The following is a 23602-nucleotide window of genomic DNA, read 5'->3' on the forward strand; positions in this document are numbered from 1 at the left end:
ACTGCCGGAATTCGCCTACAACCCGAAGGTTACCTTGAAGCTTGTAAGAAGAAGATGAACAGAAGAGTGTAGAAGATTGTTTGCATATAGCTGTTGTTGCTGGTGTCCTTCTGAAGTGGGTATGGAGCTGTATTTATACAGCTCCTAGGTTGAAACAGTCAAAATGAATTAAATGAGAGGTTTAAATTGCATTAAACGTCTTCAATGCAATTTAATACGTTATTTAATTCTCAGTCAAAGCCTATTAACTCGTCAGTTACGAAGCTGGACTGAAACTGCCTAGTCATTCAATGCTGGAAGCTTCTGCGCGCGGCGCGCGCCCATGCGCGGTGCGGCATCTTGGCTCACTGCCATGCGCGCGTGCGCCACACTTCTGCGCGCGCCCATGCGCGGTGCGGCAGCAGGACCCATGCACCATGCGCCCAACCGCGCGCCTCGTGTACCCGCGCGCGCATGCGCATGACTGCCATGTCATGCGCCGCATCACCTACCACTTGGTCCTTGCAACCCTTGTGCTTCAACACGCGCGCGCGGTCAAAAATACAAAGGCGGCTCTCAAGCGGCTCGCGGCGATGCGAGCGTGCGAAGTGTAAAGTGCGCCACATTGCGCCTCATCGCCCACGCCACGCGCGCGCGCGAGCGTGTGCGAGTGCGAGTGCGAGTTAGGGTGCTCCGCACCCTTCGCGAGGACACTAGTGTGTGCTTCCATGAAACAATAAGGATGGAGAGTTCCACCTTAAATACCCATTTAAGTTCCATCTCTCCTCCTATGTGGGACAAGGTGCTACTTTCCCTTTAGTTTCAACATTGAATGTTCCAAACACCCAACTTTGAGCATCGATATCTCATTCATCTTAGCTCGGTTTTGGACGCGGTTTAGTTCGTTGCGAAGCTCTTCCAACATAGAACACAAACCCGCAAATAAATACATAAAACCCGCTCATTTTATTATATTTATTTCTAGTCCAAAATAGGAAAAAATCATTTTCCTATATTTGTGAAAAATGTTATTTTCACTTATTTTCCAACAAATGTATTGACGAGTATACAAGTTTATCTACTAGGATAAGTATTAAAGTTAAAACAATTCCACATGTTTAAACGTTAACTTAAACTAACATAATATACTAGCATGCAACTATATAAATCAAACCAAAGATTCTCGCTAACGTAATCTAATCATTAGATGTGAAAATTTTTGAAGGAAGGCATTAGTTGTGATTTTTTTTTTTTTTTTTTTTTTTGAAAGGGGCATTATTTCATAAAAAAAAAAAACAAAACTCAAAAAATGAACAGGTCTAAGAAAATTGGGGGCTTACAATGAAGGGTTTTTTGTTTAAGAATAAGAGTTCGTCCTGCTTTGTAATCCACTGATCAAGGCAGTGTTTTAAAAACCGGTAAATATCGGCCGGTTATACTGGTATTACCGTTTCCAGATGTAAACCGGTACGAAACACTCCGGTAAATAAGTGAAACGGCATAAGGTTTGTACCGACGATAAAATCTGGTATACCGGTTTGATACGTAATACCGGTATCGGCCCAATGTTATTTTAGTTTGTGTGATTACTTATTTTTATTATATATGTTACTTATCTTACGTAATTTTTATATATTATAATTATTCGTAACTAAATCTTCTTATTTAATATTGTCTGAAACGAAAATAGTTATCCTCTAGTTTATGAGGATAACGATAATAGTGAATTTCATCTTTTATACGATCATGAACTTGATGTATTCAGGGCATGTTTGGATGAGCTTTTCTGTTTCTCCTTATTGACTTTTTAACATCCTTATATCCTTTTTGGAAAAGTCACAACCAAGTGACTTTTTCATTTCTCCTTTTCAATGCCTAAAAAGCTCATTTTCACCTTATTACCCGAACACTATTTCACAAAAACTCATTTTTTTTTCAAAAAGTCAATAAGTTATAAGGAGATAAAATAAGCTCATCCAAACATGGCCTCAACATTCAAATGGCTTAAACATATTGTACACTTTCATTTAAAAGAGCTTGTTGGAAAATTGAATGATTTTCAATTATCTTTTGGATTATTTCTTTATTATGGATTATCTTTTAATATGTAATCATGTATTTTTGGATTAACTTTTGAGTTAATGTTGTAATTTATGAAATTATAGAGTTAACTAGTCAATCCGGTTGAACCGCTCGGTACAACCTGGTTCAACTGATTGAACCATTTTTTAGCCTAATCCGATTTAATTTAAAAACCGGTTTTTAAAACATTGGATCTAGGTAACGAGTCAATATCATGTTTCATCATTTCATATTTAATAATGATTTTGGTATAGATAAAAAGATTTAGACGAATTTCCCTACTCTTTTAAGAGTTTTATTATAAAATTTTCTTTTATATATTTCATCATAAAGTATGTTAATTTATTTGAAAATAAAAGGTTAGGTGAGATATGGGATTTGTGGGGGTAGGTGGAACAAAAAGCAATCATTTTAAGTTGTATCATAACCCATTTCCACTTGACATATATTCAAACTTTCCTAAAATTTCACATATTTTATTCTTAATCTGACTAGACATCTAATCTAAGTGATATGTATGCATATATATTATTAAATTAATTATAATTACTAGCTGCCATTCAAATTTGTAATATACAAGTGGTTTAGGAACTTAGATGTGCATATAATTTAGGGGTATTTTGCATGTGTTTGTGACTGCGGCATGTGTGCACATATTATACATGTCCTTATTTTTAGTATGCTACTCTTTCATCCCTTATTTTGTTAGTAGTAGTTTTTTATGTCAATTTGTTTAGTTTTGTATGTTTCTTAGCTATCTGTTTTGAGCTGGGGGTTTCTCTGAAAAGCAGTCCCTCTATCTTATGGATGAAGGTAAGGTTTGCTTGCATTTCACTCTCCATAGACCCTATAAATAGCTTGTTGTTTGTGTGATTTACTAGATATGATTGTTGTTGTTTGTTTGTGTGATTTACTAGATATGGTTGATGTTGTTTGATTATTCTTCCTTTGAAGGTTAATGTATTAGTCATACACCCATAAATAATTTTGTAGTACCTTTTTAAAATAACAAAACCTTAGATATTTTATTATTTTAAATTACAACAGTAAGTCCACGAGTTTATTTCTAAACTAGTGTTGGTGCAGAAAATATTTACAATTTTAGTGTTCTTAGAAAACTATTTACCAAAGTAGTGTTTTTATTTATTTTATTTTGTAGGTACATTTTATATAACAAAGTGGTGTTTTCATTTATTTTAGTAACTTTTTATTATTTAAAAAATATATATCATAGTTTCAGTTGAATATTTGAATCAGATTTGCATTCTTCTTAGTGGACTTTGTTTGTAATTTAATCAGTTTTTTTTATGATAGAACAAAAAGATTGAAATCTTTATATTTAGTTTGTAAATATCGAACAGAAGGACTACATTTATATTTAGTTTGTAAATATCGAACCGAAGGACTACAAAGTTTTAACGATGACTTTGTCAACTTTGCGATTTCAGAATTTTTACGAGGATGCAAAAGTCGAACATAAAGATTGAATGGTAGGATTTCATGGTTTTTAAAAATAAATTAAAATTTTTATAATTGCGTTTGTTCTACATAATGGACCCAAATTAATCTATTATTACATGATATTGAGACGTCCTCCCTCAACAAACGTATTTTTAATATGAACCGAATTAAAATTTTTATTTTTTTTATTTTAAGAACACTCGCAATCCGCTTTTATTTGACATTTTAATTTTCGCTTGTATATGATATAGAGACATGTAACAACTGGCTTTATTTGTTTCTTTTATTTTTCGTTTTTATGGGATATAGAGACCGATGGCAAGTCAAGTTTTAGTGTTTGATTATATTCTTTTGTGTAGACAATAACCTTATATTCATGAGATAAACATTAAAACGGGTCTAATAATGGTGAATTATTTATTGAGTCATGTATATTAAACTAGGGATAATTCTAGGTTTATTAGATATGTTTATTTAGTTAGTTTATTTAATTAGTATTTTGGGACTAGTATTTTTATATTTCGTCTTTGACATGGGTGTATTTAAAAAAAAGAATTATAAGGAGCTGGTAAGAAATACTACAAATGGATGGAATGAATAACAGCATACAAAAAATAGAAAATGGATTGATTAAATAAAAAATAAACAAAATAAGTCTGATATGTTAAATAAAAGAAAAGGTAAATACAAAAATAGATGAAAAACACTATTTTAGTAAATAGTTTTCAAAAAACACTAAAATGATAAATACTTTTTTCACCACCACTAGTTTAGGAAAAAACTCTTAATTCCACTTGCCCATTGGTACTATATTAGGTATGATTAAGTTATGTTAAGAAATGATGGCATATGGAAACACTAAATGTGCACCAACTCAACCCCACCTTAGGGTGTAAGGGGTGCTCACCTAATAGGTGAGTCCCCCCTCTTACACACAACCAATCACATGGTGCCATGTCAACTCCCCTAATACACTCCCCTAATACCGATTTTTGATGGCGGCACTCCCCTATTAGGTGAGTTCAAAATTAATTTTTTTTTTTTGGTAAAATTATGGATGTTTAAAAATTATATAAAAGACATTTCATTAAATTTAAAAAAAAAAAATACATTCAAACTAGAAAAAAAACACATTCAAACTAGAAAAAAAAAACACATTAAAAGTAGAAAATAAAAATTACATTAAACCTAGAAAATTAAAATTTTAGAAATCGCATGGCCACCCGTACTTGTTAGCGATTTCTCGCTTTCGGGCGAGGATGATCGGCAACATACTTGGCGGAACATCGTCGTGCGGCTTAAGGAAGGTTTTCATATCTCGATCGTAATTGTAGTTTTTCATCGTCTCGAGTTGTGCCGATATGAGCTCGCGAGCCTCCGACTCTCTTTTTTTCTCAATTCGATCGTCTCCAATTCTACCGCTTGCTTCGCTTCTTTCATGGCGGTGTACACTTTGAATTGTGCCGCCAACTCGGCCGAGCTTCCCTCGGACGATGTAGCTTGACGCTTGTCTCGCCGTTGTGCTCTTTGTGGCGAGGGATCTTCGTTCATATCCGGTATTGAAAAGTCTACGTCAACGGGCTTTCTTTTATGTGCCGAACCTTCACCTTCCTCGCCCATCAATGGGACTTGGGCCCATTTCTCGTGTTTTCGAACGACCTCCCACGCCTCGATGTGTTGAAAACCGCTTGGAAATCTTTCCTTAAATTCTTTTAACGCGATTTTCATCACGTCGAGATCTTGACATCCGCTTGCTCGTGTGCGATCCTACATGTTATAAAATAAAAAAAAATATAAAGTGTTAAAAAAGTATGAACTTGGAAAAAAATAAAAAATATGCAATGTTAAAAAAAATATAATTTTTACCGCTTGTTGGTATAGGCCGTTGAAAAAAGTTTATTTTCGAATGCATCGGGTTCCATTTAGACCGTACTTGATGAACGGTCCGGTTACTTCCACCGATAGTTTTGTTAAAGTGCTCTAAAATTTTACCCCAAAAACTTTCGCGACTTTGTTGATTGCCCTTTTTTTTGTTGGTAGAACAATGTACCCACGCCTTCGCCAACGCCTCTTCTTGTTCTTTTGTCCATTTTTCGCTCACCGTTTTCCCTTTTTTTTCTCGAGCCTCGTCTTCTTCGTTGCCCGCGTCTTCGTCCACATTATATTCATATTCCTCGTCGTCGTCGCCCAAATTTTGAGTTTCGGGCACTACCTCATCGTCCTCGTCGTCCTCGTCAATAGGTAGAGGACGTTCGACATTTCCTCGTGTAGAAGGAACTTGTGGAGAACGATAAGCATATGGGTCGAAGGCGGGGGATTGAGGAGGAGCGTCCATTGATAGCAAATTTTGAAAATAGCCGAAATTGGGTTGTTGGGTGTTGTAAAACGAGGGGTGTGGAGGTTGTTGGAAAAAAAACGGGGGTTGTGAAGTGTATCCGAAAGGGGGTTGTGGTTGAGCATTTGCACCGCTCGAACCATCTCGAGACGGTTTCGAGACCCGTCCCTTAGTTTTTTTCTTGGCCTCGCGGGGTCGGTTCTCCATTGCTCGGTGTATAAAAAATAAAAAGTGGAGGGGGTTTGGTTGGAGAGTATAAAAAATAAAAAGTGAAATGGTTGTGGTTGGAGAGTTTAAAAAAATATAGAGAATGAGATGGGTTGTGTATAAAAAAAGGGTGAGAATGAGTTGGGTATTTATATTAGTTTAAAAAAAGTGGTTTTTTTTTTTTTTATTAAAAAGTCGACCGTTCAACGGTCATCTCCTCGATCCACGCAAAATTTACATCGGTGAACCACCACCCAAAATCAACCCCGATTCGGGACCCCGCGGGGATGGCGGCGGTGTTCCCGATCGGGGAAAGCCTTCACCGAACACCCTCACCGAAGACGCCCCGTACACCCTTAGCTCAAATGATTCGAGTATTTTTATCAAAGAGATTTAGATCTCAAGATAACATTATTGTTATTATAATTACTATTATTGACTTTTTTTATTCAAGTAACTTTTCATTGTATGCAATTTTGGTTGATTAAGTTTATAGAATGCAAGTTATGTCTTGAAAATTGGATTGATCAAACATATAATAACACATTAAGCTTAAAATATATGAACAGAACTCATGTTCACGTCACTCATTGTTATCCTATATTTCTTTTTCGCATCAAGACCCACGCTTCGTGGTGTAGCATCATTCAAGCCCATCTTTTAGACTTAATTAAATTAGTCTAATACAAGTGTAAACAATAATATACAATATACATGTAAGAAAGTTTCATAATGTATTTGAAGGGGGGAGTAATGATAGGAATCCGATTCTGATTAATAGGAATATAGATTGGAATTGAAATACAAATCGAAGATAAACAATCACCGAAGTGATCCCAGGGCTACGCCCTCTCTCACTGCACAATCGCAGGAGCCCTAATCGATCTAACAAACTCAATCCTATCCCTAACATGCCTTATTTCTCTATTACTTATACTACCCTCCATATTACACTATAGCCCCTTAAGAATACCTATACATCACTTCCACCTCATAGCTCATTCCTATCACGGACCCAAGCCCAACCCAAGGTGGGCGGGCGCTGTAACACCCCGTGTTTTCGAATGTCAAAGTCAAAGTCAAAGTCCAAGTCAACTTTGACTTCTTTGACTGTAATTAGTCTATTTTATGTTTATTTGTATTATGTGGAGTAAGTGTTGTTAATCAGAATATATCGAAGTAATCGAATGTTTAATCGACGCGAGCCGATTTACGACTGTGAATAGTAGGAAGTAACAATGCGATAAAGTTAACTAATTAGTAATCAAACCGATCTAACCATCATCGAACTCGAATCTCAAATTTCGCGAACTTTGGTTGTTATTATACGTGTGTGTGTGTGTCTTATGTGTTACCTGTGCATGTTTACTTTATGTTTTGTGTGGTGATCAATCGAATCAATCGAAACTCAAATCGAAACTCGAAACTCAAATCGAATGCAATCGAAATTGAATTACGACAAATGGTAACGTAAGGATAGGTGAAATATAGGTGATTGTATGTTAGATATAGTAGTTGGGACTGAAAGTAATTTGAATAGGAAACTCTACCGTACTCGTATCGTCTTCAATCGAAATCGAAATATCAAAAATCGTCGCACCGAACACTCGAACCAGGTTGTGGATCGATCAGGCTGTGGATCGATCAGGCTGTCAGCCGATCGAACAGCCCAGCCGATCGGACGGACTGTCCTATCGAGCTGGCTGTCCGATCGGGATGCCTGGCCGATCGGCCAGCCCTTTCCTCTTTTGGAGCCTATAAATAGAGCTGTCATTGTCATTCTTTCCACTTTTGGAAACTCTCTGACCGACCAGCTCGTGCTCCTCACCTTTTCTCAGATTTCTTCCAATTCTGGTAAGTTTTCATCCTGAATCTTGTACTTTCTTGATCAAAACATGCTCCTACACCTTTCTATCTTTCAAATCTTGATTTCTAACCGTGAAATCATCAAGATCTAAGCATTCTAGGATGATGTCATCATGGTGTTCTTCAAGAACATCATGTTTTGGCCTCAATCCACCATGAATAGCTCGGATCTAACCGATTTCCACATAAACAAGCTAAGATCTATCAAAGATCTAAACATTTACATGATGTAAAGGATTTGAAAGGAAGATTTCCAACTTTCTTTCAACTCTTTTACACTCAAAGCCTTCAAACCGGTAGAAACGGAGCTTGAGTCAACTCATCAAACATTCTAGCGGATGAGTGGTTCAAGATTAGGATTCTATCTACGAGGTTCACCGATTCCGGGTTAAACATTAAACTACCGTTCTGAACCGTTCACTGGCCGGATTTGGGTGATTCCTGTCCGAGCAGGTGAAACAAGGAAGAATGGAAGTTCCATGGTTTAGCTCGTTGTCAGACTACCTCAATACAACGTCAAATCAACAGAACATGCCGACCAGGTCAGGATGCTGACCGAACGAACAGCCCAACCGATCGGACATGTCAGCCGATCGACCAGGTCAGCTGATCGGCTAGCATATGGCCCCACACTTTGACAATTTTATGAAGTATAGTATTGAACGAGGTGATGTTCGATCGAACGAGCCGTTTGATAACATTACTCATCGGATGATGAGATACTATGCTTCAACCCTTAATCGACTTTCAATTCGTTGGACGTATTGGAATGCCACCCGATCGAGCATGCTGTTCGATCGAGTATGCTGTTCGATCGAGTGATATCCTGTGCTGAGGACTACTACTGAAGTTCCTAACCGATCGGTTAAGCCGGCCGATCGAACAGACCATTCGATCGATCGACCTGAAAGGTAAGAACATTTCAGTGTTCTCAAATACTACAACGAAAACTTCAAAAGGTCAAACCATTATACACAAACACATCCTACTCAAAGGAATAAACAATCCACTCGAACAGTCCAGCCGATCGAGCCTACCGGCCGATCGAACAGACTGCCCGAACGGATCTTCCAGCCGAACGAACAACCCGTTCGATCGAACCTACTGTTCGATCGACCAGGATGTTCGACCCACTCACACTTGTTTCCATTCTACGTGTTGCTCATCGTTATGCTATCGAACTATTCAGGCTAACCCTACTCTCAAGCGCTCCCTTCAATCCATCAATCAATCGCTGTGAGTATACTCGATCCCTTTTTGCTTTTAGCACTTTTGGGTGGTACATACGTTACTTATATCAAAACACAAACGATCACACTACTCAAACTATTTGAACGCTAACCATTATGCATGTATTACGTGACTAAATGAATGCTTGTTGATTGTGTTTACACGTGGAATGCTGTCTACCTGCCTTAACGACGTAGTACTATAGTTTGGACTCAGCACCCGTTCACACGGGGGTTGTTAAGGACAATTACTTGCATGGATTACGGTGGTAATCATGTATTGCGAACTGTCTCGGACAGTCAACCCGCAGTCACTGGTATCGATAGGTCCATGTCGATAATTAAGATGCTTCGTTTTCCTCTGTGTACGCGCTGGTTATGTGTAAACTATTCGAACTCTATATTCTATTATCAAACTTGTATGCTCACCTTTACATTTTATATATTGACTTTATTTTAACGTATGTGACAGGTGTTTAAGATGTTTTCTTGCTAGGAAAGCGAGGCTAGAATAAAGCTCTAGAGACCCCCAACAAATAGTTGTCTGTCAGGAAAGAGCAACTAGAGTATAGTTGTTTGTAGATCTTGTCAGGCTGGGTCTTTAGGAGCATTTGAACAATATTTATTTGTTTTATTTAAATCTGAGTTGTCGGAACAGAGTATTTGACTAGTTGTTATCTGTAATAATTTGTTTGTTATTTGGGACACGGTATGGGACGTGTTATTTAAACTGAATAGTGATGATAATTGTTATGGAAACTTCTGGACAATCTGTTTCGCTCAGTGCCATGCCCCGATGATTCCGCCATCGGTTGGGGTGTGACAGGCGCACCCTCGGGGAAAAAAATTAGTGCCAAGTTCCGTCGAAAATCCCGTCCGCACCCCTTGGAATTTTTCGTCCGCACCCCTTCAAATTTTTCGTCCGCACCCCTTAGGTAAAAAGTGTTATCAATTTATATTTTAAATTTTTTTAGTAAATTCTTATTTAAAAAAAATACTACCTAAATTATATAACTTTTAATACCTAACTAACTAAACCCAAATACCCATACTTTACCCACTTATAATTCCTAACTAGCTAGTCCATTAAGTCTTAGCCCATTAACCAAACCCAACAATATTTCAAACTATAATAAAATAATTAAAGCCCAAAACCTTTAGAAATTCCCTCTCGCTCTCTCTCTCTCTTGCATCCCTGCACTGCCAACGAACAACATCACCTAGCGATAACAGTCCAGCAGCCGGCGACCACCGTAATCAGCCACCATACCACCGTCGTTCGACACCAAATCTAACCGGAGTCCGAACACGGGTAAATTTCTTTGTTATTTTGATAATTTTGGTTGATATTATAGGAGAAAAAGGGTAATAAAGTTGTTAAATAGGTTTGAAATTTTGTGTGTTTTGACGTTGTTTATGGTTGTTTAGATGATTTTAGGGTGATTATGTTGTTTATATATTTTTAGGGTGATTACAACTAAATTATGATTTCTAAGGCTTGAATAGTTGAAAATTAAAATTGAAATATTATGTTATGGAGCGATGAACTTATGTTATATAGAGAAAGAATTGCTTAAGAAATTAGCTTTAGATGATGTTTTGGATAGATTTCAAAAAATGAAAACCCGTAGGGCGTCGACGTTTTAATTATGTTTGTAACAAGGTTTGACATGTTTTTGATGATTATATAAATTTAGTTTGATGTTCGTTTGTTTTACATGACCCGACTCGACCCAATACGAACCGATTTTTTTACTTATATACCTAGGGGCCTAAAATTTTTAAAAATGTTTCGTACCCCTATGGAAATATTCCTGGATCCGCCACTGCGTAAAAGTTTGATAATGTATTTTAAAAGATCTATAAAACTTTTGAATATAAAAGATTTGATGGTGTAAGTTTAGATAGTCATGTGATACACAACTCTATTTAAAAATTTATGAAATTTTGGAAAAAGCAAGTTGGGGAACTATTTGAAAAATTAGTAAATTAAAACAAAACGATCTAAACAAACATACCAATAAGTAAACTAGGGTTGAAAACACTTCATCACTCAAATTCTTCAACCTTTTACAAACTGAATTCTGTTTCTTTAAACATTGATTGATGATAATACAAAATCATTTCAAAGAAATTTTATTATTCGATCAAGAAAACAAAAACAAAACAGACGACGAAAATACTATCTAAGGATGAGCCTTCAAAAAGGCGTCGAGCTCTGGCACAGTAGGAAGGGCAGGGATCGCACCCTTTTTGGTGGTAGTGATCGCTCCACAGGCACACGAGTATCTCAGTATTTCTTTCAACCTTGCTTCATCCTGCATTTCAACACCATTAACATTATTCCGAGTCAAAATGGGTCATATGTTGTGTTATTTTGAGTTGACCCGGAACACTTCTATAAAATATATATAAGTATATATATTTTCAAGTTACCTCGAGCACGGATTGGTCATCAACGATCTTTGTCAGGAGAGCGCCAACAAAAGAGTCACCGGCACCTGTTGTGTCCACTGCTTTCACTGGGAATGCACCCACAGTACCATGAAAATGCTGCAAATTTCAAAGATTCATAAAAAAGATATTAGAAATATGATGAAAGCTTTCTAGACAAAGTTTTATATTTTCAAAAAAAAAAGTATTATTTTTTAAATTTTGATTCAAGATCCAAGACTCAGAGGATTAAAGCCTTTTGATCAGTGAATGTTTTACTTTCGGCATGAAATTAATTGTAAATGTGTGCCAATGAGGATGAAAGGTGTTAATTCAACATGAATCATGATGCAGGACTCTTTATTGTTATTATTTAATGTAAAGCAGGAATAAAGCAGCTGGATGTGGGTCCTTTTCCTGCAATAATATACTTTATAACCATATTTTTATATTAAATGCTATTTAAGTAATTAAAGTGACCAAGATGGTCGCTTATTGGATAAGACAGAACAGAATAATAGCACTTCATAATCTAAGCTTTATAAGAGCATTCACATTCAATCCACCATATTTTCACCCTAAATTACACTAAAAAACACTATATTTTCTCTCTTCTTTTCAATTAAATAATATTTTTTATACCTTTATCATTATCTTTTCTTTCTTCTCCACTCACAACCACTTTCAAAATATATTAAAAAATTATAGGGGGTGAACAGTGTCCCCCCAAATATACAGATGAACAGTAACATTTTCTCTCTCCTCCACTGATAACCACTTTTTATACTTTTTATATTTTAAAAACACCACACACATAATTTAGTTATTTGGATGTGAATGCTCTAAAAACACTATTTTTAAAAACAACTCGTATCTAAAAATCTAATATCTAACGCTCCCACTATTCCCACACCCTACACGAGTGTTTTGAAAACCGGATCTGACTATGCTAGCGGTTTCTGTTACAAGTTAATAGACCGAATATGAATGAACATGTTGGTTTTATACAAGCCATATAAATAAGCACATTGCATATATGTCATGTTCTTAAAATGTTGATATGACTATCCTTTCTATCTAATAATACTTATTAAAATGTAAGATATAAATGCAATTATTAATTTTCTACCTAAAATAGTTCTAACCCTTTTCTAGAACCAAAAATCCTAAATCAAAAACAGTTTAACTTCATACAAATAAAAGTTGTACATTGCAATGGGCTAACTGGCTACATACCTTGGTGTAGTAATTGCAACCTTTGTCACCAAGAGTAACCAACAGAAGCTTCAGATTAGGGTGCCACAAAGACATTGCTGACTCATCATCAATCTTGTCACTTCCGGTGAGAAATTCAAGCTCGTTATCACTCACTTTGATTACCTCAGCCTTTTCCCATATGCTCATGATTTGCTCGCGTGCCTCCTCGGCTGATGGCCACAATGGCAGCCGGAGATTTGGGTCATATGACAGAAGCGCCCCTGCTTCCTTTGCAACTTCCATTGCTTTGAGATGTGCTGATCTGCATGGCTCCACGATCAAACTTATTGATCCGTAATGGAAAACTTTTGCCTGCAAATTAACAACCATAAGTTTACTTGCCATTTTCTTGATTTATAGATTATGACATGATGTATTATACACCTTTATGCAACAACACACTGTTACCTACTTTTTTCCAATTTATTACTTTGAGTAAACTGCCATTTTGGTCCCTGTGGTTTGGTCAATTTTGCCACTTTAGTCCAAAACTCAAACTTTTTGCATCTTGTGGTCCCTGTGCTTTCAGTTTTATTGCCATTTTGGTCCAAAAATGAAATCAGGTCATATTTGTCTTATAAAATCCTGTTATTTTGTCATTTTCCGCAGGGGCAAAATGATAATTTCTTTTTTATAATTAAATACCATATTTTATAAGACAAATATGACCTGATTTGCCCCTGAGGAAAATGATAAAATTGCAGGATTTTATAAGACAAGTATGACCTGATTTCATTTTTGGACCAAAATGGCAATAAAACTGAAACCACAGGGACCCAGATGCAAAAGGTTTGAGTTTTGGACTAAAGTGGCAAAAGTAACCAAACCTCAGGGACCAAAATGGCAGTTTACTCTATTACTTTGGTAAAGATTTTGAGCAAATTTTTTTTAAAACGGAACAAATGTTCACAGTTTTTTAAACTATAAGATTACATCGAGATAGTTGGTAAACGGGCAATAAGCTGCGCCGCTACCCCTTTTTGAATAGCAAAACATGTCAAACGATAATAAAACCAGTTATTATTATCTTATCAAATAACCGAAAACGACCGAAATCATTTGTAAAAAAATGTGACAATATACTTGTCTTTCTATCCCTTAAAGAACCTACCATAAAGCAAGCAAGATGTTATCAAATCACAATAACATTCTAAATATCAGTTTTACTAATTTATATTCAATAATTGAAATTCATGATTTGCTTAAGTGATTAAAAAATGAGATCATTACTATACAGATTTGTCTTTAAGGTCAATTTATAGTCAAATAAATTATCTTTTTTACTCCAAATTAACAAAATGTAATGTAAGTGGTTAAACAAAGCCAATATGTTTTTAGCAACAATCAAACAAATAATTTAAACAAGGATACATGAGAGAATGAAAAAGAACAAAATACTTTTATTTTAAAGTAGTTTAAGCTTTTGTGTGTGTGTGTGGGTGGGGTTTATTGAAGATATTAAGTCAATGCTAAAAATAAAGTTTATTCAAAAAAATAACCAAAAACAAAGTCATTCAAATTTATTTTTAACGTAATATTAAAGAAATATTAAATTTTAATAATCAAAAAACTATATAATAATTTTAAAAATAAAATAAAATAAAAAGAAAAAGAGATTGGAGAGCCCGTGCTGCTAGTTTTACTCAATTGTACAAAACCACGTGTACGTACAATGTCTTCCTATTTGGTGCATGAAATGTGTATCACAGTTCACACCTACCCTTTCTTACATCTTTCAATAATCATACCAACGCAAAAGTATAGGGGTCCTTTATGCTCATTTTAGAAAGCTGAGGACCACAAAAAAATTCCTTTTTCCTTTCTTGCAAGTAAGATAATTTAGTCTTCAAACATTGATCACCGTTTTAGCCCTTGGCGGGAACTAGAACGATTTAGTTAGAGAGTTATCTCTAAGTTTGTTCTTCAAAAACTCAAAATTTATAAATAAAAATTCAACGGACCCTCTTGACCCCCTCTGGTTCCGCCCCTGATTTTAGCTGGATACCATACATATCAAAATATTCCATTTCGCTTAAAATTATTTACAAATTTTGAACACAAATAAACTCAGTTGCCACTTTAGATCACATATATATTCCAAATATTGGATCATCAAATATATAATTAATTAAATAAAGAGTTTACAAATAATACTTTCAAAAAGTTAACTGCTTAAACTAATTATCAAAGAGTTAATTTAAATATTCTTTTAATTACCACTTGATAGATTAAATATTAATCAATTGTTTTGCACCATCATATCAACAAAAAAATATTCAAATTTTATATTTGGGTTATATAATTATGTTGGCAGGTCTCTTCTCAAATCTCAATAAGCATAATCTTTAAATATAAGTGATGAGTAGATCTCCAAAATAAAATTACAAAAATATCAACTTGAATTAAAAAATATCATCATACTCATTTCAACATTTTTTTCTTGTCAAATCTCAACAAATAATCCTCTTTTTTTCTTGCATGCAAGATACTTAAATCTTTAAGCATCAAATAAACATTTTAACTGAAATATCAATCATATCAAATAATCCATCACCTTATTCACAAAATCTAGAACATAAATAAGCTCTATTACCCTTTCACAATCACATATATATTACAAATACTGGATCATCAAGTCTAAATACCAAAGAGTTAAATATAAATTCTTTTATCTACCACTTGATAAAAAAATTAATAATTAACTGCTTTGCACCATCATGCATATCAACAAACTACACATTCAGATTTTTTGCATTTTATAATTCTTAACCGGTCTCTCTCAAATCTCAATAAGCATTATCTTTAAATACTATTAATATTGAGTAGATCTCTAAATATAAAATTAAAAAAAAAATCAACTTAACTTAAAAAAATCTCACCATAAGTTTTTCTAATTTCTTCTGGAATCACAATCCATAGAAGTCAACAAAACTGTCTTTTAGACAATTAAATTAATTATTATTTTATTAATTATTAATATTATTATTAACAGTATTAAATCTAAGTAGGTGGTTGAGCGCGCGTGGAATGCACGCGCTTCCAGATTTCCACCAGGAAATGACGTCAAACACAGAGAATCACAGATTCTACTATACGTATAGGGTTAACAGAGTTTGAAATTCTTACAGATCTAATAATCTCAAGGTTCAGCTCCTCCGGCGTCAACAACATATCGGCGCTAGGGTTCCGGTAAAACATAAACTCACGATCACCGTCCGATTTCAACGTAACAAACGCCAACGCAGTTCTCGCACCTTTATCAAAGCAAATTCCCTCACCGGAGACACCGTTCTCCTTCAAGATCCCGGCGAGCATGTGACCGAACTCATCGTCGCCTAACTTTCCGACGAACGCCGCGTCGCCGCCTAGCCGTGAGACGGCGATCGCGACGTTCGCCGGAGCGCCGCCTGGTGCTTTCAGGAATCCCGGTGCTTCTGCTAGTGAGACGCCGGAGACGGTGGGGACGAAGTCGATTAGCATCTCGCCGAAGCTGACGATCAGTTTTTTGTCGGTGACTCCATTGGTGGCCGCCATTGATGAGCTTGAGAGAAGAAAAAAGTTGCAGGTTTTTTAAGAGGAAAGAGATGATGTGAGGGAGGGATTAGAGGGTGGGTGGTGAGAGGATATATATAGACAAGATTGACTCTTATATAAAAGTTTGTGTACGATTAATATTAATTAATATTGTAATATATTTTAATTTAATTTTTATTATTATTAATGTTATTGGTTGAGAAAGTTATACAAGATGTAATATGATTTGGAAAATGATATATGATACATTAATAGTATTTGATCAATTGATTCGTATGGAAAGCTAGAAACAACCCGGTTTACAAACGGGACAAATTGTTTATCTCAATATGTTTGGAGGGCATTATTGCTTAATCGTTTTTAAGGATCAAATACAGTATAAATATTAGTGGATAGGTGATTACGTTCGATATTTGAAGTCTATAAATATTAGTGGATAGGTGATTACGTTCGATATTTGGAGTCGATCTCCTATAGATTGCTTGCTTCATGTAAAGCATGTTTTCTTGGTCTTTTCATCCTTTGGTGGTTCTAAAAAGAAATTTGTGATGTGATTAATTATTCTCCTTTTGTTACGGAATAAAAAGAGATACGTGAGTTAGAGTAAGTACACAATCATTGCTTTGGTGATGTATTATATTTTGATACGTTATTAATATTGACAAGTATAAACTCTTAAAAACGGACTAATTTTATAATTTTCTCTTGCTTATTTTAACAACTTTTTGAGAACCAAAAGTAAATATTATTTTTGTAGTTTAACCCACATTAAAAATAGACTAATTTATAATTTTCTATTGCTTATTTTAATAACTCTTTAAGAACCAAAAGTAAATATTCTTTTCGTAGTTTAACCCACAATAAATAATAATTATGTCTTTAGCTTTCAATGATAAGTCGGTTGTTATTAATTTCTTTTTAACTTAATCCTTTATGTTGTCTTTTCAATTTTCATCGAAAATACAGACGTTTTTTTGAGGAACACGAAACTAAATATACACAGTGATTCAATTTTCCTTCATTTTTTGTATAAATAGGCATATTTTTGGTCAATACCATAAAATTTCAGAGAAATCATCCTCATGATAACATACCTATACACGCAACTATTTTGTCTTATTTGTTTCGGATATATTTTCTTTTATTTAAAAATGTCTAAAAATTAATGGTTTATATTTAAATACAGTTATCTTTATGATAAAGATCTCATAATTAATAATAATAATAATAATAGTAAGTTGGTTTAAAATGAGGGTGGAGATAAAATAGGAAGTTTATTTGTCTAAGAATGCTAAGAAGTGATCTTGACCATCCATTTAGTTAATCAAGGACTAAGATTAAATGAAAGAAATTGAAGCAAAAAAAGGAGGCGCGTGGGTTTGTTAGGGGCATTCTAGTCAATCCAGCACAATAGTTTCTCTCTCCTCCAATTCCCCCCCCCCCCATTTTTTAAACGTTAATAACTTTTTCATACGACATTATTTTTTTATAAAAATTGCACAAAAAAACGAGCGTTTTTTATCTTTAAAACGAGTATACTATTGCTATATTTTCAAAAAAAAAATTGAAAACCCAGTTACGTAAAACGCAATGGAGAAAACCCAGTTGCGTAAAACGCAATGAAAAAAAACGTAAAAAATGACTTTTTCTAAAACGCAACGCACCAAAAACACAAAGAAATGTCTTATTTCTAAAACGCAATGACCAGCAAACACAAATAAATGTCTTATTTCTAAAACGCAATATCCTAAAAACACAAAAGAAAGTGTACTTTCTAAAACGCAATGGACTGAATGTGTTTTACCTAAAACGCAATGCACCCAAAACACTTAAAAATGTCTTATTTCTAAAACTCAGTGGTCAGAAAACACTTAAAAATGTCTTATTTCTAAAACGTAATGGCCAGAAAACACTTAAAAATGTCTTATTTCTAAAACGTAATGCCTAGAATACACATAAAAATGTCTTATTTCTAAAACGCAATGGCCTAAAAACACAAAAGAAACTGTTCTCTCTAAAACGCAATGAACTGAATACACAAAAAAATGTGTTTACCTAAAACGCAATGAGTAAAAACACTTCAAAAATGTTTTATTTCTAAAACGCAATGACCAGAAACTGTTGTTCACAGAACCAGAAACTGTCTAAAACGCAATGACCAGAAACTGTTGTTCACAGAACCAGAAACTGTTGTTCATAGAACCAGAATTTGTCTAAAACGCAATGACCAGAACCTGTTATTCACAGAACCAGAAACACTGTCTACGAATGCAGTTTTGTATGTGAATTGTCTGAACCAGGAAGCATGAGATAAAAAACTGTCTACGAATGCAGTTTTCCAGAGGCAATTTACAGAAAATTAAATTTTCTAATGCATTTTTATTAAAGCAGTTTAATCGGAAAAAAAATTTCCGAGCCAGGGGCTCTGCCCCTTGGACCCTGCTACCAGGGGAGCTACCCCCGGACCCCCGCCAAGATCGTAAAACGCAACAACTAAATCAAAAACCCAGATCATAAAATTGAAATTAAAGAATTTCTTACATGTATCGAAGCCGATTTCTTCAACGATTGACGAAATTTGAATGATAGAAACACTTATCAGCGATCGAATCGAACGGATCGAATGATTATCTTCAAAATCATGAGAAAAAAAAACAAGATTTTGTATGAAATTAAACTGGGTTTTCTTCAAAAAAGCTGAAGAACACGTTAATCGGATGTTTGAATCATTGATTGTTGACGAAAATCGCACTATAATGTAGTGATTATTGAGATAGAAAGTGAAAAAAAGGTTGAAGATGCTGGGTTTTGAAGTTACTGGGGAGAAGAACGAAGAAGAAAGGATACAATTGACTAAAATACACTTGCTCTTTATTTTAAATGTTGTCACATGTCATAATCCTATTGCTTCCTATCCTTTCTAGCCAAAATAAACTTCCTATTTGATATTTTCCCTTAAAATGAACCTAAATATAGTTTTGGGACTTTTACACTTAAACATGTATGTACTAGATCGGTATTACACACAAAAGTTATGTTATGTATTTTTTAAAACAAAGTATTAAAAATTTGATGAAATTAGATTTGAACCAAAATTTTCTAACAACGTTTGATTCGTTGATTCCTTTCTAGAGTCAATTTTTAACTTGTCATTATTTAGAATATTGGTAGCGTTTTAATCTTAACAACTAAAACATTAAGATCTATGTTACGTTTCTTATGTTTATATAACACCTAGTTTTTTACTTTGTTTATTGCCCATAGCTAGTGGCCAAAAATTTTTGAATTTTGAGGATATTAAATTATTATTTTGATATTTATGAATGGGTGGGTAGTTGATGAGTGGTGTTAGAAGTCGCCCAAGGTTTTTACATGTACTTTTTCGGTGTCATTCTTTCTTTTATATAATTAAATATATATATACACACACACAGAGTCAAGACACTCGGCATAAAGCCAATGGGCCATTGGAAAACCATGACATGTTGGTTGTTTTGAGAAACAAAAATAAAATGTTTTCAAATCAAGAACCCTTGTTGAATAAAAATATGAGTTTAATGTTTTTATTTCGATGTACATTAGAAAAAGTTTTCTTGTATCATATAAGTACCATTGTTCTATTAATTTTTTTTAATTTAATTTATTTAGAGATATATGCTAGAGCAACAATACATCAATCTGATATAATTTAACTTGATGTAATATATGAATTCATAAAATTATAATAAAAAATTGAACCTTTTTATGACATTCGTTCATTGTATAACAATTTTCAAATCCAAGACTTAGTGGTGTGAGATAATTGACCATGACCATCATCAACCCTACAATTTGGCCAACTTCGACATCACCGTGTCTGACTAACCCTCTTGTGATCGTAACCAGGATTAGGTTTGCACATTCCTTGTTATTTTAATTGATGAGATATTTGTACATGTATACTTGGATGTTTAAGTTGATTATAAGCATACTAGATTATAACCCCGTGTATTACACGGGTTGAATAAATGTAATTTTATATACCAAGTAATAAAAAAGTTATATCTAAAAAAAAACTCGTGTATGATCCATTACACTGAATGAATAAATATAATGTAATCGGTTAACATATATAGTCGTCAAGATTTGTCTTTTAATAAATGAACTTGGATGTAATATTTATTTATTATAACATTTACTTTATTTTTTATTTATTATTATTAGGCTAGTAAGATGTATATCATCAATATACGTTGTGATATAGATATAAGCTAACATACTTCATTCAAATATCTCATTTATCTATTATTGTTTTTATTTAATTAATGGGACCGTTTTCACAGGTGGGGGGAACTAACGAATAGGAAAACAACTTTCAAATGTTTACGTATTTACATTTCCTTTGGTATGATAAAGCTTTGTAAAAAAAAAGTGTATCCAAAATAAAAATAAACTTTGTACTCACCCACTTATATTATTAATTTCCTAAATATTTAAAACACATATTAAATTTAAACTAAATAATTATCTATAATAAAGTAAGAAAATTATCTATAATTTGGTGAAAGAGATTAAACTAAATAATAATTATCTATGTTTAAGTATGAGAGTTATTTATAATTTGATGATAGATAACCTAATATGATGACATGTGTCCCTTTAATGGTTTCTTTTATTATATGTATAGATGATTGCGTTTTTCACCCTCATGTGAAGACTTGTTGGTTGATTTTGAATGTAGGACGATATCATTGTGAACTCCTCGTCCGTGCAGATTCCACCGATAGTTTAGCCAAAAATAAATGGGTAGTGTGGTATGGAGTTGATTTATATTTCTTAGTTTTGATTTTGATGATTTTGATTGATTCTTTCTGTAAAAGGAAAGGAGTTAATTTTCATGATGATTTTGATTGATTCTTTCTGTAAAAGGAAAGGAGTTAATTTTCAACGAGCTCATTGTTGGAGAGCCAACAAACCATTGAGTGAAATGCAATTATTTCATGTTTAATATGATGAGTATAACAATCACACCAATTTGTAGGTTTGGCGATGTAGTTTTCTTGACCTTTTTACCTAATATCGATATGAAAATCATTAGATATCCATTATAATATCCGATATTAAAATTCATTAGATATCTATTATAATATCATTATTACTTATTTCTTTGTGTGTTTCTTGTTTATCTATCGTTATCCCCTTGTTGGATAATAAGAGTTGATATGTTTTTTCAATTTTTATTTTTTTTCGATGTATACATGTCGGATAATAGTTATATATGTATGCGATAATGAATAACAAAAAAAAACCATACATTTAGTATTAATAAAAAAAATAGTAAATTGCATAAAAAGATAAAAAGATGACAACAAACATCCAAACATTTAGTATTAATAAAAAGCAGTAAATTGCATAAAATAGATAAATGGATAACAAAACAAAATACCAAATATTTATTCCCAAATATATGTGATATGAATATGAATGTAATGTATAATTCGAACCAACATATACACAATCCAAAGATAGGTATCATGTATGTATGGATATCCACATAAAGACTCATATAAATTGAAAGGACATATGTTGTGTGCATCATCCCTTGCCACATCAACAATATTAGTTAGGTAGCGTTTGGTACGAATAAATAAAAGGTGAAATGAAATGAATTATTCTAACGAAATTAAAAGAAACATGTTTGGTTATCATGTAATAATGGAATGGAGCATAAAGACTCATATAAATGATATGGATATCCAACATATACACAATCCAAAGATAGGTATCATGTATGTATGGATATCCACATAAAGACTCATATAAATTGTAAGGACATATGTTGTGTGCATCATCCCTTGCCACATCAACAATATTAGGTAACGTTTAGTACGAATAAATAAAAGGTGGAATGGAATGAATCATTCTAACGAAATTAAAAGAAACATGTTTGGTTATCATGTGGTAACGGAATGCACCATTCGAAAGGAATGTAACTCCTTTCAAATATAACAATTTACATTCCTTGGTAAGGGGGTAGGGGTGGTTGTAACAACCCGCACCTTCGTGCATTGTTACTACTCGATACACTCGTTACGCCTAACACCAAAGATTCGGATCATAATGAAACTATATCAGATATATCGCTAAATCGAAGTATAATCGAATAATTACGCGTATTCTATCGCTATTACAAACCTATTTTCAATAAATCGTAACACTCACGATGATGTTGAGTGAGGACTTAATCTACCCTCCTCGATAACCGTGAGGTGTCAAAACGTAAACAAGCAACGCTAACAAAGACTATCGGGTGAGTACCATGTCTCCAGCCATCGTGACGATGACGGCAACACGAGCAAGTAGTGCCCCGATAATCATCGTGGCACATCACATCGAAGAACGCACTCGAAGGCACGCGTAACTCGATCATCACACCGAATATTGGATATATAGATGCGTATATGCGACCCTTTTTGTGAGTAATTATGATAAATAATTAAATAATAATATAAATATACGAAAATATGGCCCAAACAGTCGAAAACGCGCCGAAAACGAGGACTAAAGGCTTCCGTACGGACGGGCCAGCCAAACGGCTGGGCCAGTCGATCGGACGGGCCAGCCGATCGGCTGGGCCGCCCGATCGGACAGAACAGCCAACCGGCTGGGCCGCCCAATCGAACGGACCAGCCGATCGGCTGGGCCGTCCGATCGGACAGGCCAGCCGATCGGCTGGGCCGGCCGACCGAACGGGCCAGCCGATCTGGCGCGCCTTTCCTCCTTCTCTCTCCTTCCTTGCCTATAAATACCCCCTCTTCACCCCCAAACACTTGTTGTTGCTGCTGCTACTCGACCAAGACATTCCAGCCCCTTAATCTTCCGATTTCTCACGATTCTTGTAAGTTTCCAACTCAAATCATGTACTTCCTTGATCTATATGCATTCTTTCATCTTCCTACCTTTCAAATCTCAACTTCTAACCATGAAATCATCGGATTTGAGTGTTCTAAGGTGATGTCACCATGGAGTTCTTCAAGGGTGATGTCATCCCATGAAGAGCAACTCAGATTCGAATGGTTTCCATACAACTTTACATAAATCTCGTCTAAATCAATGTTTTCTAATCAGGAAGCCATGGATTTGGGGTGTTCAGAGTGATGTCATCACAAAGTTCTTATGAACTTCAAGTGTTGGCCTCATTCCACCAAGAACAACACAGAACCCAGGAATTTTCCGAAAA

General features: G+C 34.5%; 1 protein-coding gene across 1 annotated transcript; it reads right to left on the minus strand.

Moving 5' to 3' along the window:
- Positions 1-11180: 11180 nt before the first annotated feature.
- Positions 11181-16485, minus strand: LOC110878574 (fructokinase-2). Its single transcript, XM_022126919.2, has 4 exons — positions 15976-16485; positions 12829-13161; positions 11596-11712; positions 11181-11477 (listed from the first exon to the last, which is right to left on the minus strand). Exons 1-4 carry the CDS (start codon positions 16381-16383, stop codon positions 11346-11348), a joined length of 990 nt encoding a protein of 329 aa, XP_021982611.1. The 5' UTR covers positions 16384-16485; the 3' UTR covers positions 11181-11345.
- Between the last annotated feature and the right edge of the window lie 7117 nt (positions 16486-23602).

Source organism: Helianthus annuus, chromosome 1 (genome assembly GCF_002127325.2).
Source record: "Helianthus annuus cultivar XRQ/B chromosome 1, HanXRQr2.0-SUNRISE, whole genome shotgun sequence".
Classification (NCBI taxonomy): domain Eukaryota; kingdom Viridiplantae; phylum Streptophyta; class Magnoliopsida; order Asterales; family Asteraceae; genus Helianthus; species Helianthus annuus.

Coding starts and splice junctions, on each gene's coding strand:
- LOC110878574 (XM_022126919.2), bottom strand. CDS start 16,383: ATGGCGGCCACCAATGGAGTCACCGACAAAAAACTGATCGTCAGCTTC. Junction 13,162..15,975: donor ACCTTGAGATTATTAGATCT/GTAAGAATTTCA, acceptor GTTAATTTGCAG/GCAAAAGTTTTCCATTACGG. Junction 11,713..12,828: donor GTTGCAATTACTACACCAAG/GTATGTAGCCAG, acceptor TGAAATTTGCAG/CATTTTCATGGTACTGTGGG.